The following is a 17052-nucleotide window of genomic DNA, read 5'->3' on the forward strand; positions in this document are numbered from 1 at the left end:
CATATGTGTGTGTGTGCGTATGTGAGACTAGGCACCACACAACTTATATAGAAATGCAAGCTGTGTCCCTTTTACACTTAATGGCAACTTTAACACATTGAGTTGATCATATGAATTGAAAAACAACAACAATAACAGCTTTTGTTATTTCACTGGGTAACCAAATGCCGTTCACTCTCGTATGCCAACTCTCGTATGTTCGAGGAGATCGAGAGGGAGAGTGTGAGTGGGAGACCGTTAGTCTAAATCAATATAACACGAAGATTTATTTCCACATAAAACAGATAGATAACAGACATGTAAGATGAGAGTAGGCATTACTCTCCCGGTTGTCGTTGTTGTTTATTTACATAGGCCTCTCTGGCTATCGTATGAATGCTCCAACACACTTGGACATTGGCTTTTGAATAAAAAGAGGGAATGAAATAAAATACAAACTTACTGACTTATGTGATTAACAGCACACATAACTATCCATAACATTTGTATTCCGATTGGAGAGGGAGAGAGAGATGGGGGGACTCTCTATGACTTATGTGACTTGTTTACGACAAATATATTCATGTGTGTGTTTACTTAGCAAAGGCGGGCAGGAGAAGGCAATTGAAAAGAAATATGATTTCACCAGGCGTCATATGAATGAAAAAAGAATAAAAAAAACAAAAACAAAACACGTAGTGTACACACGCCTTCAAACGTTTTCACACTTTCGGCTTTCTCAGAGAATATTGTCTGTATGTGGATGTTTTTGTTTTCAGCAAAAGGAAAGGAAAACAAAAGATGCAAAGTAGAAGACTGGGAAATATACATAAATCTGTTGTAAATATTTGAATTATTCGAGGGGACCCTTCAAACACATGTTGTGCATATTTATGGATGATGACATGATGGTCATTTTTTTTTTTTTGCAACGGAATTTATTTTTATGAAAATCAATGACAACAAAAGATGGGCAAATGGCAAAAATAATAAAAGGGACCAGCTTTCAACTATGGCAACAACATACCAACAAATGTGTTTTCTACTGGGGGAAAAAGAGAGGGGAGTAAAGTCACATTTTTTCCTTGTGTAGGGGAAGTCAAAGAAGGAAGTGTAAATATTAATATGAGACACAGCTGTGTCGCAATCGATATGTAAATATATCTATAGAATTATTTATTAGATATATAGTTATATGTGCCACAAAATAGGCCATATCAATAAAAATGTTCTATAATAAAGACAAATATTATTGGTCGTAACTATTATCATATGTCTAATGAAATATTTTTTCATAGGAAAAAAATTCCCACAATGGAACAAAATTGCTCTTAAAAAATAATACTGATGAATGATCCAATGAAGGGCATTGTATAAATACAAAAAAATAATTCATTAGGAAAAAATTATATGTAGACAAGTTTTTCGGCTGTCCTGACGATTTTACCTAGAGAAAAAAAATCCCTATATTGACAACTGACTAATTTTAGGAATTTTGAATTCCCCAGGAATCCGATATGCCATGTTATAGCCACATCGATGAGAAAATTCAGTTAAAAATTTAATAATAACGAAATTAGACCATCATATCCCTATTTTCAATACCAAAACATCCAAAATGGAAGTAGAGGCAATGTGTGTGCCAAATTTTAAAGCTCTATCTTAATCCGAAAAAAATTCTAGCCTAAAGATGACTTTAAAACATCCAAGCCTTAGGTATTTAAAAACCAGTAAGGAAAGTTAAAAAGTCAGACGTGGCCGACTATATGATACCCTTTACCACTTTGGGTACATACAAGAGATGACGATGTGTACAATATCCTGTTGATAGAAGAGACATAGCATCTTTGGATGACCATTGGCATGGAATCGGATAAAAAACAAATGTAGTCTATATAGATATTTTGAGGCATAAAAAACTCATACACATGCCATTCTGAAATCTATAAAAAAATTGCATGTCAAATGGTCTGACTTGAATTTTTGGTGTAACATTGTATGAAATCCGTCAAAGTGAAAGAGCCAATTTCAACAAAACTTCCATGACTGTTTGGTGCTCCATTTACATAAAATCGGACGTAACTATATATGGGAGCTATATCTAAATCTGAACCTATTCCAACAAAACTTCACACATGTCAAACTGGACTAAATTCAGTACACTGTGCAAAATTTTGTTCCAATCGCACCAATATTGGCAGTATGTTGCTCTATTTACATAAAATCGGACGAAACTATATATGGGAGCTATACCTAAATCTGAACCGATTCTAACAAAATTTTGCATACATAAATTTGGACCTAATTCCCTAGGCTGTGCGAAATTTTGTGCAAATCGGCCCAAAATTTGACTCTTTGGTGGTCTATTTACATAAAATCGGATGACACTATATATGGGAGCTATATCTAAATCTAAACCGATTCCGACAAAACTTCGCATACATAAATTTAGACCTAATTTCGTAGGCTGTGCTAAATTTTGTGCCAATCGGCCCAAAATTTGACTCTTTGGTGGTCTATTTACATAAAATCGGACGAAACTATATATGGTAGCTATACCTAAATCTGAACCGATTTTCACGAAAATAAACACACATCATTCTAGACCTAATTCATTATGCTGTGCCAAATTTCGTGGAAATCGAAAGATGTTAAGGGACTTTGGTGCACCATTTACATTAAATCGAACGAAATTATATATATATATATATATATATAGAAGCTATATCAAAATCTGAACCGATTTTCAAAAAACACACACATCATTCTAGACCTAATTCATTACGCTGTGCCAAATTTCATGCAAATCGAAAGATATATAGGGACTTTGGTGGACCATTTACCTTAAATCGGACGAAAATATATATGGGAGCTATATCGAAATCTGAACCGATTTTCGAGAAACTTAACACATATCATTCTAGACCTAATTCATTGCGCTGTGCCAAATTTCGTGCAAATCGAAAGATATATAGGGTCTTTCGTGCCCCATTTACCTTAAATCGGATGAAACTATATACGGGAGCTATATCTAAATCTGATCCGATTTTCTCCAATTTCAATAGGGTTCGTCCTTGGACCAAATAAGTGAGCTGTGCCAAATTTCATCCAAATCGGATCATAAATACGACATGTACTTTGTTCACAAAAATACATGGACGGACGGACGGACTCAGAAAGTGATTCTATGCATATTCTCAAAAGGAGCCATGGGTCTATCTCGATTCCTTTTGCCCTTTAAAAACATATGCACATAGACATAATACCCTGTACCACAGTGTGCGAAGGGTATAAAAATCCACGTATTTGATAATTGCGGCCTCTGGAATGACCAGAAAACCCGAAAAAATTATGTATTTGGTCCATATCATCCCCTAAATATTAACCAATCTTTACCAAAAACAATAGGGGTCTTCATTGGCCAGAACCCATCTTATATGCAAAATTTCGTGAAGATTGGTCCATAAGTCTGGCCTGTATCCTGTTTACAAATTATAATGGACCGACGGACGGATTGACACACATGTCTAGAACGACTCAGCTAGTCGAGTTATGACGATCGGTATACTTAAAGGTGGGTCTAGGACCAATATTTCGCGGCGTTACAAACTCTTGGGGCTGCACAAAGCTATAATACCCTGACAACATGGTTGTGTAGGGTATAAAAATCCAGGCCTTTCATAGGCTTTGATTTTTTTCTTTTACATCTTTCTCACAAACTTTTGCTCGTTGTCATTGTTCTCAATTTGTTTCTTCACGTGCGGGGAAAGTGACCAGAAGGAGAGGCCTTTGTGACAAAGTGTCTATATTTTTATCATCAATTGATAATCAATCAAGCGAGCAAGCGAGCGAGAGTGTAACATCATATTGCATTGTCAGGCATATTTTTTGCTCGCCCATCGATAACGATTTTTAAGGACAATTTCACACTTTAAAAATATGTCTGAAGGTCATGGGCAGCAAGGTCACAGCCTCCGTGGATAATGATGCTGTGTGACCCAGCACAAAGGAAAGGAAGAATAAAAAATACCCATGGCAGATAAAAGTATTTAAATTTAATATAAAATATAATTTTTAAGCTTAATATTTAAGGGCTTTCTTAAGTTAATGTAGTCCCTCTCCCTCTCTTTTTCTCTCTCTCTCTCTGTTTTATCTCATTTCATTGCGTAGTTATAGTAATTTGTTTTTATTTTTTTTTCTTCACTTACTTTTCATGGTTATGGAATTTAACCTTTTTTTCTATGCTCCCTCCTCCCCCTATGCCATCATATAAGTTCAACTTCATAACCTATTGCCGATAAGTCCATTTTGAATGACCTTTAACTCCCCAGAGAGATTATTTAGACCGCAAACGTAACCAAGATTACACTTTTAAGGCTTAAAGGGCACACACACACACAAATATTTTTATAACCTTTTAGCCAGCATATTTTTTCTCCTCTGAAGGGTCAGTTAGGAGATATGTTTGCGGGGAGATGATAGTGTGTGCCACCACGTACACCACATTTAGTGGTGATGGGTATGGCTATCTATTTATAAATATGAGTGTGTATGTGTGTGTCTGTGTGGGTTTTATCCATTTGACTGAGTGGTAGGACTTAGCTGGGTAAGTGTTAAACATTCATTTGCTGCTAGTTTTATTACTCCGGAATTTCTGTTGGGCGATGCTGGCCTTTTCGTTTCATTTCGATTTTTTTCTTTTTTTTTTTGCAATTTTTACTCAATTATAAAAGTTTCCACATTAAAAGTTTACAACGCCTGTAATGTTCCAGCAATGAGAAACGGAAAAATTGTCGTAACTTTTTTGTTCCTATCCTGTGGTCTGTTTCGTTAGAATTGAGTTCAACTGTACCACAACCTCCGACAACTGCTTGGACATACTTCTTAAGTTATTCAGTTATTTTGCAGAGCAGAAAAATACATTTATTGTCCCCCTTAAAAGCCGCCATTAATATTGATGGAGAGAGAGAGAGAAGAAGAGAATCTGGGAGTGAGAGAGAGGGTGGCAGAGGGAGTAAATGAATGAATGACTTGGAATGTGATTCTGATTTCTTTCCGTTTAAGTGCTGCTTTGCCTAAATGTCTTCCAGTCGTTGTACACAGTGTACTCTCTCAACTCTTCCCTCACTCTCTTTCCCTCCCTCTCTTTGTGTACCATTGCATTTCTATAGTCTATATTTGATTTGTATAGAGTTTCAGTTGAGTTTTATTTTTATATGTTCTTGTTTTTTTATTAGCATCCCCATTAAAGGCTATTAGAGTGTAAATGCCCGAAGTGGAAAACTTTTAATTCCACAATTCTGCAACACTTTGCTAAGCGACAAAACGTGCAGAGTAGCCATGGAGAAAGGGCAGGGGGAAATGAGGTAATTGTCTATTTTTGGGTATTAGTAAAGGAATGAGTTAGTTGTCTTAAATGAAAATGACATGTCATGGGAAGGATGGAAGAAGGGGCGGCGAGGTCAGCCATATAATATTTTATTTGATTGCCCATACAGGGATGGGGCATGGGGTTGCAGAAGATAATCTTTGCAGGACATGATAAAAAAAGAAAAAAATATTTTTCTATAAGAAAACCAGAAAGGAAAGTAGTAAAGTCGGACGGGGTCGACTATATGATACCCTTCACAACCGATTTTCACGAAATTTAATACACATCGTTTTAGACTTAATTCAGTACGCTGTGCCAAATTTCGTGCAAATCGAAGGATATATATGGACTTTGGTGCACCATTTACCTAAAATCGGACGAAAATATATATGGGAGCTATATCTAAATCTGGTCCGATTTTCAAGAACTTTAACACACATCGTTCTAGACTTAATTTAGAACGCTGTGCCAAATTTCGTGCCAATCGAATGATCTTTAGGTACGTTGGTGCACCATTTACCTAAAATCGGACGAAAATATATATGGGAGCTATATCTAAATCGTGGCCGATTTTCAGGAAATTTAACACACATCGTTCTAGACTTTATTCAGAACGCTGTGCCAAATTTCGTGGAAATCGAAGGGACTTTGGTGCACCATTATATAAAATCGGACGAAAATATATATGGGAGCTATATCTAAATCTGAAACGATTTTCATGCAATTTTACACACACCAATCTAGACTTTATTCACAACGCTGTGCCAAATTTCGTGCAAATCGAAGGATATATATGGACTTTGGTGCATCATTTACCTAAAATCGGACGAAAATATATATGGGAGCTATATCTAAATCTGCGCCGATTTTTAGGAAATTTAACACACATTGTTCTAGACTTAATTTAGAACGCTGTGCCAAATTTCGTGTCAATCGAATGATCTATAGGGACTTTGGTGCACAATTTACCTTAAATCGGAGGAAAATATATATGGGAGCTATATCTAAATCTGAACCGATTTTCAAGAAATTTAATACACATCGTTCCAGACTTTATTCAGAACGTTGTGCCAAATTTCGTGCCAATCGAAGTTTATATAGCGACTTTGGTGCATCATTCACATAAAATCGGACGAAAATATATATGGGAGCTATATCTAAATCTGGACCGATTTTTAGGAAATTTAACACACATCTTTCTAGACATTATTCAGAACGCTGTGCTAAATTTCGTGCCAATCGAATGATCTCTAGGTACTTTGGTGCACTATTTACATAAAATCGGACGAAAATATATATGGCAGCTATATCTAAATCTGAAACGATTTTCACGAAATTTTACACATATCTCTCTAGACTTATTTCAGAACACTGTGCCAAATTCCGTGCCAATCGAATGATATATAGGAACTTTGGTGCACAATTTACCTTAAATCGGAGGGTAATATATATGGGAGCTATATCTAAATCTGGGCCGATTTTCAAGAAATTTAACACACATCTTTGTAGACTTTATTCAGAATGCTGTGCCAAATTTCGTGTCAATCGAACGATCTATAGGTACTTTGGTGCACCATTTAACTAAAATCGGACGAAAATATGTATGGGAGTTATATCTAAATTTGAACCGATTTTTCCCAATTTCAATAGGGTTCGTTCTTGGGCCAAATAAAATAGCTGTGCCAAATTTCATCTAATTCGGATAGTAAATGCCACCTGCACTTTGTTTACAATTTAACATGGACAGACAGACGGACGGACGGACATGCATAAATCGACTTAAAAAGTGATTCTGTGCTTATTCTCAAAAGTAACCATGTGTCTATCTCGTTTCCTTTTGCCTGTTACAAACATATGCACAAAGACATAATACTCTGTACTACAGTTTGGTGAAGGGTATAAAAAATAATATTTTTATTAAATAAATCAAATTTTTAATTATCAAACATTAAAAAAAACTTAAACTTTTCAATGGGAAAATGTCCACATATTTCAATAAGAAATTTTCAAATATTCTTCGAAATTCGAAAATTCTCTTTTTTATAATTTCCTTTAGAAAATTCATATATGTTAATAGATCTGAACTATTAGATAATTTTTATAATTATACAAAATTCTTTTTAGGAAAATTTCAACATTTTTGGAAATTTTCAAAGAAATCTCTTTAGGAAAATTTCCCGAAAAAAAAAATCAATTTACTTTTTCAAAAATTCTTTCCTTAAGAAATTTTTACTTTTTTTTTCTTCAAAATAGAAAAAAATTTAGTTTAAAAAAGTCGATTTTTTTAAAATTTTTTTTTTCTAAAATTTTCTTCAGAGAAGTTCCAAAGTTATCAATAAAAATACAAAATTGTCAGTAAATCCTCTTAAATATGCCTACTTACTAGTTTATCACTTTCTCTTGTTTTTTTTTTTTTGTTTTGGTTCCCATAATTAATCTTCTGTTTGTTACCTCCTCCATCTCCCAATCTGTCTGCCTTACGGCTCTCCGCCAGATGCATGGTGTAAAAACCGATAAAGCTTAATGTGACCACAGGCTTAAGAGTTGTAGTTGTAGTGTAGTCCAATGACATGTTGCAAAACTCTACGACTGGTTCTTACAACTGCAAGATGGTTGTCTCAAACAATACGAGACATGCTCGCCGCCACCCAACCTCGTTGGTTGAATGTGTGAGGCCATATATTTTGCCTTTTAATCAAGTTGTTGGTGGTCGTGTGATGGCATGGGCGAGGGGGGAGGACATTTCGTTTATCCTCGAAATGTTTACATTTGTGTGCCCAATCGACGTGAACAAGATGCCAGCCATGCCATGGCCAGTGTACAAGGCGAATTAACACATGGCTGTAACCACAAAATTACAGGACTAGCAGCATTTAAGCCATTCGTTGTTGTGGTTTGAGGTTAATTTGCGCCTTACACTAAGAGATTGTGAATGTGAATTACAAGGCAGAGGAGAGAGAGAGAGAAATAAACACACAGGCAAACACACACACTCACTCTTAGAGAGAAAGGCCAGACAAGTGTTAGTAAATGAATTTGGAAAAATCTTTTTGCACACACCCGCACACACAGACATTTAGCTATTGGCATGTGTATCAATGGTGGAGGGACAAAGACCTCGCAGACAAGACAATGACCAGTGACACTAAATATTTTTTGTTTGTTTTTCTGTGAGAGAAGCAAAAAAAAAAACATTTTGTTAAAGCTCCATCAGATAAGCTTAACGAGCTTGTAGCAATGACGATGATGTCTGCTCAACTTGACTACTCTCTACTCAGACTGATTAATATTTAGATGTACTCCGTAATACCTTTTAATACCTCCCAGCCTTATCTGGAATTGATTGTAATTGTTTTTTATTTTTTTCTCCTTCTTCCAGGTTATGGTGGCATTTCACCCCGCACCCAATGGGGCCGCATTGCAGCCCTGATCTATGCCCTCTTTGGCATACCCATTGTCCTGCTGTATCTCTCCGCCATGGGTGAGGGTTTATCGGCGGGTATGCGTTGCCTATTTCGCAAGGCTCGCTCAAAGAGTGCTGTCAGTAATGGTAATGGAGGTAGCGGTGGTGGTGGCAACTCTTCCAGTGGGAATACCTCATCATCGGGGAGTAAAAAGGGTGATTCCAAACACAAAAACAAATCAGGGCAACAACATTTTGCGGGACCCAAAATGTTACCCGGTCATCCACATCATCATCAATATGGTCCGCTGAGTAAACATTGCTCCCCCACAGGTGGTTCACCCAGTGTACCCATATCCATATGTGTAATGGTTCTCATCTGCTACATCACATCGGGAGCATTGCTGTTCCACAAAATGCAGGATTGGAGTGTTTTGGAGGCTCTCTATTTCTGTTTCACCTCTTTGGGTACCATTGGTTTTGGTGAGCTGACGCCTTCGGGAAATCTCACTTTATATTTAGCTTCCGGTTACATCCTAATAGGCATGGCCGTGGTGGCCATGTGTTTCAGCCTCATCCAAACGGAGCTGGTCATGTGGCTGCGCCGCTTTAGTGTCCAAGATCATGTCATGCCCCAATCGGACGATGTGTCGCTGGTATCGGTTTCAGTCACTCCCAAATCCTCTTGACAACGACCTACCGCTGACCTGCTTGCAGGCAGCGGTCCTGGCCCCAACACCATGGGCCAGCATCAGACCATGTTCTTTGGACCAGCTCATCTATTTTCCCAGTACAACTCCTTGCCAAGGCGAACACTGAATTCGAATTTTCAACGCAACACCCCCATACGAAGATCAACGGGCATACCCGAACATCATATCGAGTATTTTGTGCCGCGTAGTGTAAGTGAATTCAATTTGTCGGGAGTTGGAGATTTGGCATTGCCGCCACCAAGGCGTTGTTCACCCACCGGTATGGGCCTACCGCATGGCCTACAACTGGGACCACCACAAACCCTCATATGTGGTCCACCACCTCCGCCCCAGGTCCAAATAGTTATGAAACCCCGTGAGAAAATGGTAACCTTTGAGGATGAATCAAAGGGTATGGTACCGCCGCTGCCCAATACCTCAACGGTGGGTTCAACGTGTCCCCACGGCGTGCCAACGACACCACGAAAAGCCACCAACTCGGGGCATGGGGTTGGCGGTGGTGGTGGCAGTAATGCGGGAGCTGATGTTTTCATGTGACGTGAGTCGCTAAGATGACCCACTTTGAGTGGTTTACTTAGTGATTCGCCAGCCACCTCCACCCAACCAGATGATGTATTTACCCTAAGCGCCGTGTCACAATTGGACCATCAGGATGCGGCAACAACGCTATCGAATAGTGAACGAGACTCCTTGGATGGTAGTCTTGGTGATTTAAAATCGAAAACTCAGCCGGGTGAGGTGATACGGGTGTAGAATGGCTGAGGTGGAAGAAGAAGATGAAGGAGGAGAAGCTGAAGATTAGGAAAAACTACTAACAAGGTATCATCAAAATTAGAGAAAAAAATCGATTTAATACGTCTACCAAAAATAGGAAAAAATGAAAGCAAAAAAATTCATAACTTTAAACTGATTTTTCTAGGTCATAAAATAATAAAAACAAAAAAACAACAACAACATTGTAGTATTAAAAATATTTTTTTGAATAAATTAAGTGGGAACATATTCCAGTAAATTCCAATAAAATAACACAAAAAAAATAGTTTAATAATAAAATATTTTTTTTTAATTAAAAAAACAGGACTAAGGAGTCAAAGAAGAGGATATTTTTTTTTAATAAAATTCTCTTTTAAATTTTTTTATAAAAAATTAAAAACAATTTTTTTTAAAAACGTTATTTTTATACAATAATAAAAAAATATATAAAAAAATATTACATTTTTTTTAAATAATAAAAAAATTAAAAAATAAATTTTAAAAATATATATTGTTTTATGAAATAATTTAATATTTTCTAATTTTTTCTAATCTTGACTCCTTGGTCCTGTTTTTAAAATTTAAAATAATAAAAAAAATTCTTATACATATAAGGAATCATTAAAACCATACTCATACATACCCACATACAAACTATTTCTAGCCAACTAAGTGTCAAATTTTGTAGGTTAGTTCTGATGAAAATGTAAATATACAAAATAGTAGGAAATTTAAATTGTATTATATTAATTATAATTATATATTATATAAAAATCATAAATAATAATAAATGTTTTAAATATTTAGGAAAACAAATCATTAACAAAATACATACAAACACTTTCGTGATACATTCAATATTTTTTGGTTTTGATTTTAAAGGTCTGGAAAAGAAAAACGAATTATTCAAATATAAAGGGTCGGTAGAAAAAAAAAAAATCAATCACGATTTCGAGTTAAAAATTCTATATACTACCATTTTTGCATTTTCTTCGCCTAAAAAAATGCAGTGTTTTGTAATTAAAATTATTCTATTCCTGGAGAAAATTTAAATAAAAAATTCATATCGGTGCCAGAACCTGCAAGAATGTAAAAATTTTAACTATGATAAAAATTGTTCCCTTGTGATATAGAAAAAAATAGCAAAAATTGGTAGATGTTTGCTGTACGGGAACAGATCATTCAGTAAAAAAATTAAAAAAAATTCTTGAATTTTTTTTACTGAAGACTTTCAAAATATGATTTATTTAATGAACATTTCGAAAATTTTCCATTGGCCAATTTTATATTTTCTTGGATTTTTTGTTTCAATTTTTTGCTATTTTTTGCTACTTTCTTTTTAAATTTTCAATTAATGATTATTCGGGGTCGAATTTATTTTCTTAAGATTTTACACGGAATCGATTTCTTTGCGTTCCCCATAACGTATTCCTAATTTTGTTATTATTGTTATTCATACGCCCCAATGTATATTTTTTTCTCAAAATTATTACCACTCATACGCTCCCATGTCTGAAATAATTATTTTCAAAATTTTAAAATATATTCATACGCCCTAGTATCTAATTTCTCTCAAAATTATCACTACTCATACGCTCCAATGTCTTAAATAATTATTAAAAAAAAATAAAATAAAATATATTCATACGCCGTATAATCATTTTTTTTTCAAAATTATTACCACTCATACGCTCCCATGTCTGAAATATTTTTTTTTTCAACATTTTAAAATAAATACATACGCTCTAATCTCTATTTTCTGGAAATTATTACCACTCATACGCTCCCATGTCTTAAATAATCATGAAAAATCATGAAATATTATCACATTATTTAAAAACAGATTTCACATCCTTTTTGTTATGAATTATTCGCATGTGTACACTCTAAATCATTTCTATTCCTGTGGTTATCCCAATGCTTGCCAAGAATCTTTTCTTCTTATTTTCATTTTTTTTTCTTACAAAATTCTATTCATTTCCACTAAGTGATTTTTTTGTTTGTCTCCAACGCCCATTTCACTTGGCTCATTGTTTGTTTGCTTTTCTCGGATGGCTAGTTTAATTATGAGATCTGTAAAATCAATTTGTTCCGCTGTTATGTTGGTTGGCAGCTGGTTTGTTTTTCTACTCACACACACACATACGCACATGAGTTCGATGGCTTGTGGCAAAAATGAAATGAAAGAAAAAAATGTTGTTGTTATAAGGAAATGATTAAAGTTTTCAACCCACAAATGTCCAAAAGCACCAAACAGACAACAACGACATAAAACGATGCACTTGTGTGCAATTAGAAAAAGTGACAGCATGAACAGTAAAATCAACAACAACAACACTGGCAGCAGCAGTCAACAACACATCTTATTCTTTAGAAATGTGACCTTAATTGCAATGAGAGAGAAGAAGTTGTATGCCAAAATCTCAGTGAGAGTGAGGGAGGAGAGAGAAGAGCGCAGTTGCCTGGAAGACAGTTAGAAATTGGACTGTTGGTCTCCTTATGACAATAATCATTTCACTAATTACCAACATTTTATTGTCACACATTTGAACAATGTGTGACAAGTTACAGTGCACACACACGAACACACACCCACACATAACTCGTACAAAAACAACAACGACATCACAACGACCAGTCGTTTTTGTGCCAGTTTCCCAAGAAAAACAAAACCCAATAAGACAGTGGTAAACAAGGGGAATTTACAAAAAAAAAAGAAGTTGTGTTTTGTTGTTGTTTTTCCCCATTCTTTAATGAATTCCTTTATTGTCACACATTTTTTGCACACACACACACACAAAAATTATTATTCTTCATATATTCTTCATGGAGAGTCTTAAAGCAAAACAAAACCACAGCACTTTTTATTGTGTGGTTTAAAGTGCTCCCATTTTACTTATGTGCTCTATTTATGCGTGTGCGTGCGTGTGTGTGTGCATGAGTGTGCACCACTATTTAAACTCTGAATGTGTGTGCAGTGCAGTGTAGAAATTTGTTGTTTGTCTACCCTCCTATTATGCCATAAGTAGTTGTTGTTCTTGTTGTTCGTGTGTGTTATGTTGTCGTGCTCATCATCGTTGCAGTCGTCATCGTCGTCCTCTGTTGCATTGTTGAAGAAAAGTAATGACAATGCAAACGAGAGAGCTGTTATGTTTACTGCCGCCACTCGCATCATCGTCGTCGTCGTTGTCATCGTCGTCATTGTTGTCATCAACACAATTGCAATAGCAATAACAACAAGTCGTTGTCGTATAACGACTGTTGTGCTGTGTTATGTTTGGATTTGTTTTTGTCAAATGGCTTGCCATCAACAGTCGTGTGGCCACAAAAACCGAAAATAAAAACAACAACAAGAAATCATATAAAGACAAACAATAGAGGGTAATAACCGGGATTTAGGTGTAAATAAAATACCCTACATAATGGCATGGCAATTTCAAAGGAAATTTAGAATTATTTTCTATAGAAAAATTCGATTGAGATTCATAGAAAAATAGGAAATTTAAGAAACTTTCTGAGGAATAGATGATAAAATTTTTAAAGGAAAAGTGAAAAAAGAAAATACAGAAAAAAAATTAAGAATTACGATAAAAGAAATTGAATGATTTCTTTGAAAGGGAAATTTTAAGAATGTTTAATTTCTTAAATAAAAATTTAAAAATTTTTTAAAAATATATTTTTTTATAGATTTTTGTAATAAAAATTTGAAATTTTTTTTTTAAAAAATTTTAAAATGTTTATATTAAAAAAATGTAAAAAAGTGTGAACGTTTCAATACAAATAGAATGTTTCTATGCATATAGTTATAAAAAAATAAAAGATGCAAATTTTTTAAAAAAATTTTTTATATAATATTTTTTATACGGAAAAATATCGCATTTTTGTAAAAAAATATACAAATATTTTTTATTCTGTTCGCTACCTTTTTTTCTTTTTATATTTGGAAATTTTTATATAAAAAAATTTCAAATTTTTTCCATAAACATTTTTATACTTTGTGTTTTCAATTTATTAAAATTTTTATAAAAAAAATACATTTGTAAATTTTTTGAATGAAAAATTAAAATTTAATTTTTGTTTTAAACATTTACAAAATATTTTTTTATTTAATTTTCTATTTAATTATTTAATTCTATTTAATTTTTCTATTTAATTAAAATTTTTTGAAATTTGTTGTTAGAAAAAATTAAAAATTTAAAAAAATTATTTCCATTAGATTTTTTTTTTTTTTATCAAAAGAATTTTTATTATTATTATTTTTTTAAATATTAGAAATTTAAAAATTTTCCTCAGTAGTCACTTAGTTTCCCTCTCAGTCTGGGACTGCATTGAGTCTTGCATATAGAGAAACGGTTGAATTATTTGTATATACATAACTTCCCCTTACACTTACATCTCCCCCATTCATTATTTCTTGGATTTTACCTTTCATATTCTTTATTTTCCATTGTTGTTGTTATTTTATTTATTTTTTATTATTCCTTTCTCCATGAAAAGAAAATTACTCCAGCTTTTCACCAAAAAATGTGTTATGCTCCACGTAAGATTCTCTCACCCTTACTATCGTCATGATGATCTTTCTCCATCTATGAGTGACAACGTTTTTGTACGTTGTCAAATCGAAATCATGCATGCAGTAATGTTGCTGTGTGCATGTGCATGATGATGACGATGATACTATAGAGCTGCAGCATAAAAACTGCAATGCAATGCAACATTAATTGTGAATAGGTAGTGAAAAGAAGAGATGAAATGGAATGAAACGTCATGTTTGTACGTGACGATTAAAATGCATACACTCACACCCGTACACAATGAAAATGACAACAAGGAGATGAATAAGAATAAGAGCAAAAACAACAACAGCAACAATAAAAGGGGTCATTGTGTATGATGATGACGACAACAATGATTTGTGTTGCTCGGTGTCACTTCGGGTTTTTGGCATGTCTCCTGTGTGTGTATGATTTATGGGTGTGGGAGAGTGGGAGAGAGAGAGGAGGTTATGTGTGGCTTGTTATGTGTGAGAGTGCATGTGTGTTATAGAACAAGAATTTATGTGCATTTTAGAGAGTTGGAATGAAAAAAAAATGAATTGAATTCAAATAACTGAACCATGCAACTATTTGTCAATAAACTCACAGAAGATACGAAGCAAGCAAGACGGTAAATGCTAGATAAAACTTAAGAAATTTATTGGGGTGGAGTGGCAGAAAATTTTAATTGGGAATTTAAAAAAAAAATAAAAATTGAATAAAAAAATTAATAAATAAAAAAATTAAAATTAATTAAAAAAAATAAATTAAGGAAAAATATTAAAAAAATTAATTAAAAATTTTTTTGAAAAATATCAATTAAAAATTTTAATAGAAATCCAATATAAAATAAATAAAAATTATTTAAATTTGCTAAAAAATCAATAGGAAAATAAAATTTGAAAGTTTTTAAGTAAAATTTTAGAAACACTTTTAGAATTGTGAAAAATATAATAAAAAAAGACCACCTAGCCTTAGATGGGCTCCGAGGCCATCTAGCCTTAATTTTTGGGGAAAATTTTTTCGATAAGCTTTCAAAATTTTCCCACGAAAGAGATTCTGCCTTAACTTCTAAAATTTTTGTTATCTTAGATTTTTCTTTTGTACTTATTTCCCTCTCCATCCCAATATACCCCATGCATGCTTGGTCATATATCATCACATTTGTATCTGTTATAGACATCTTTAGTGTATGTCTCCGGTTTCCATTGTTCATTTTTAATATTGAATTTCATTTCGTAGTGGACATAGTGCTGTTAGTGATTTTCCTACTTTCCTACAAAAATTTCGTTTAACATGTCATGGCAATGTCCTGTTTAAAAGGAAATTTATTGTGAATATACAAACAGACACACATACATGTATGTTTGACTGTGTGTGCGTGTGAACAAATTATTTCAATGACATGATAGTTGAGAATATCTCGACACGACCGGATGCACATATTTGAATAATAAATTAATTGTGTTTTATAAATTTTGGACATACACCGAGAATCATTTGTAAAATATGTAATCATCAAAAACAACAACAAAAACAACAATCACTACAACAGCAACAGTAGTAGCTGGCTGACTGGCTGTATCCTTATCCTTAACAACATTTTGTAAGCATATATCAGTGGCACTCATCATCGTGTATTTACATGACAGTCATACCAAACACACACACACTCACACACACAAACACATGTGCATACATTTACACTCTGGCATACATTATTGTAAAATTAGTCAAGTGTAACAAGTCTTAAGATATGTAAACTTAGGTAAATTTAATTATACACACACACACACAAACACACACATACATATAAAATATTATATATATTTTTTCTAAGAAGACCAGACCTGATTTAAATTCGACACAACTGCATACATAAATAATTACAGAGGAAAAAGAAAAAAAAATAAGTAAAGAAAATGAAGGGTGGTCTGGTCAGATGGACTTTTGCGATATACCCTACATTAGGACAGAGCTGAGACTTCCCAACTCAGGGAGAGAGAAAGAGGACTTTAAAGCTACAACTACTATAAAATGAAAGTATCTGGGTAGCAAAGGCCATCTATCTGTTGCAGGGGTCTAAAGGTCATCAATAAGAAGTTGAGGCTCTGAGGCCATCTATAGTTAGCATGGGCTTAGAGGCCATCTATGACAATATGGGCTCAGTGGCCATATTTACAAGAAGCCCAAGGGGATCAGAGCTCAAATATTAGAAAATGAGCTCAATTGCCACCTATCACTAGATGGCGCTCAGAGTCAATCAATCAATCATAGCCTTAGACATCATCTAGCCAA

The 17052-nt window shown here is 34.0% G+C and overlaps 1 protein-coding gene across 1 annotated transcript in view; it reads left to right on the forward strand.

Moving 5' to 3' along the window:
• LOC133336539 (TWiK family of potassium channels protein 18) overlaps nucleotides 1–9909 on the forward strand; it is a 70179-nt gene extending 60270 nt beyond the window's left edge. The window contains exon 5 of the mRNA XM_061544822.1: nucleotides 8730–9909. Coding sequence (XP_061400806.1) covers nucleotides 8730–9442 — 713 coding nt within the window. The 3' untranslated portion in view covers nucleotides 9443–9909. The remainder of the gene's footprint in view (nucleotides 1–8729) is intronic.
• The last annotated feature ends 7143 nt before the right edge of the window (nucleotides 9910–17052 follow it).

This window comes from Musca vetustissima, unplaced genomic scaffold (assembly GCF_032173495.1).
Source record: "Musca vetustissima isolate MV318-11 ecotype Yass unplaced genomic scaffold, APGP_CSIRO_Mvet_v1 utg1129, whole genome shotgun sequence".
Classification (NCBI taxonomy): Eukaryota; Metazoa; Arthropoda; class Insecta; order Diptera; family Muscidae; genus Musca; species Musca vetustissima.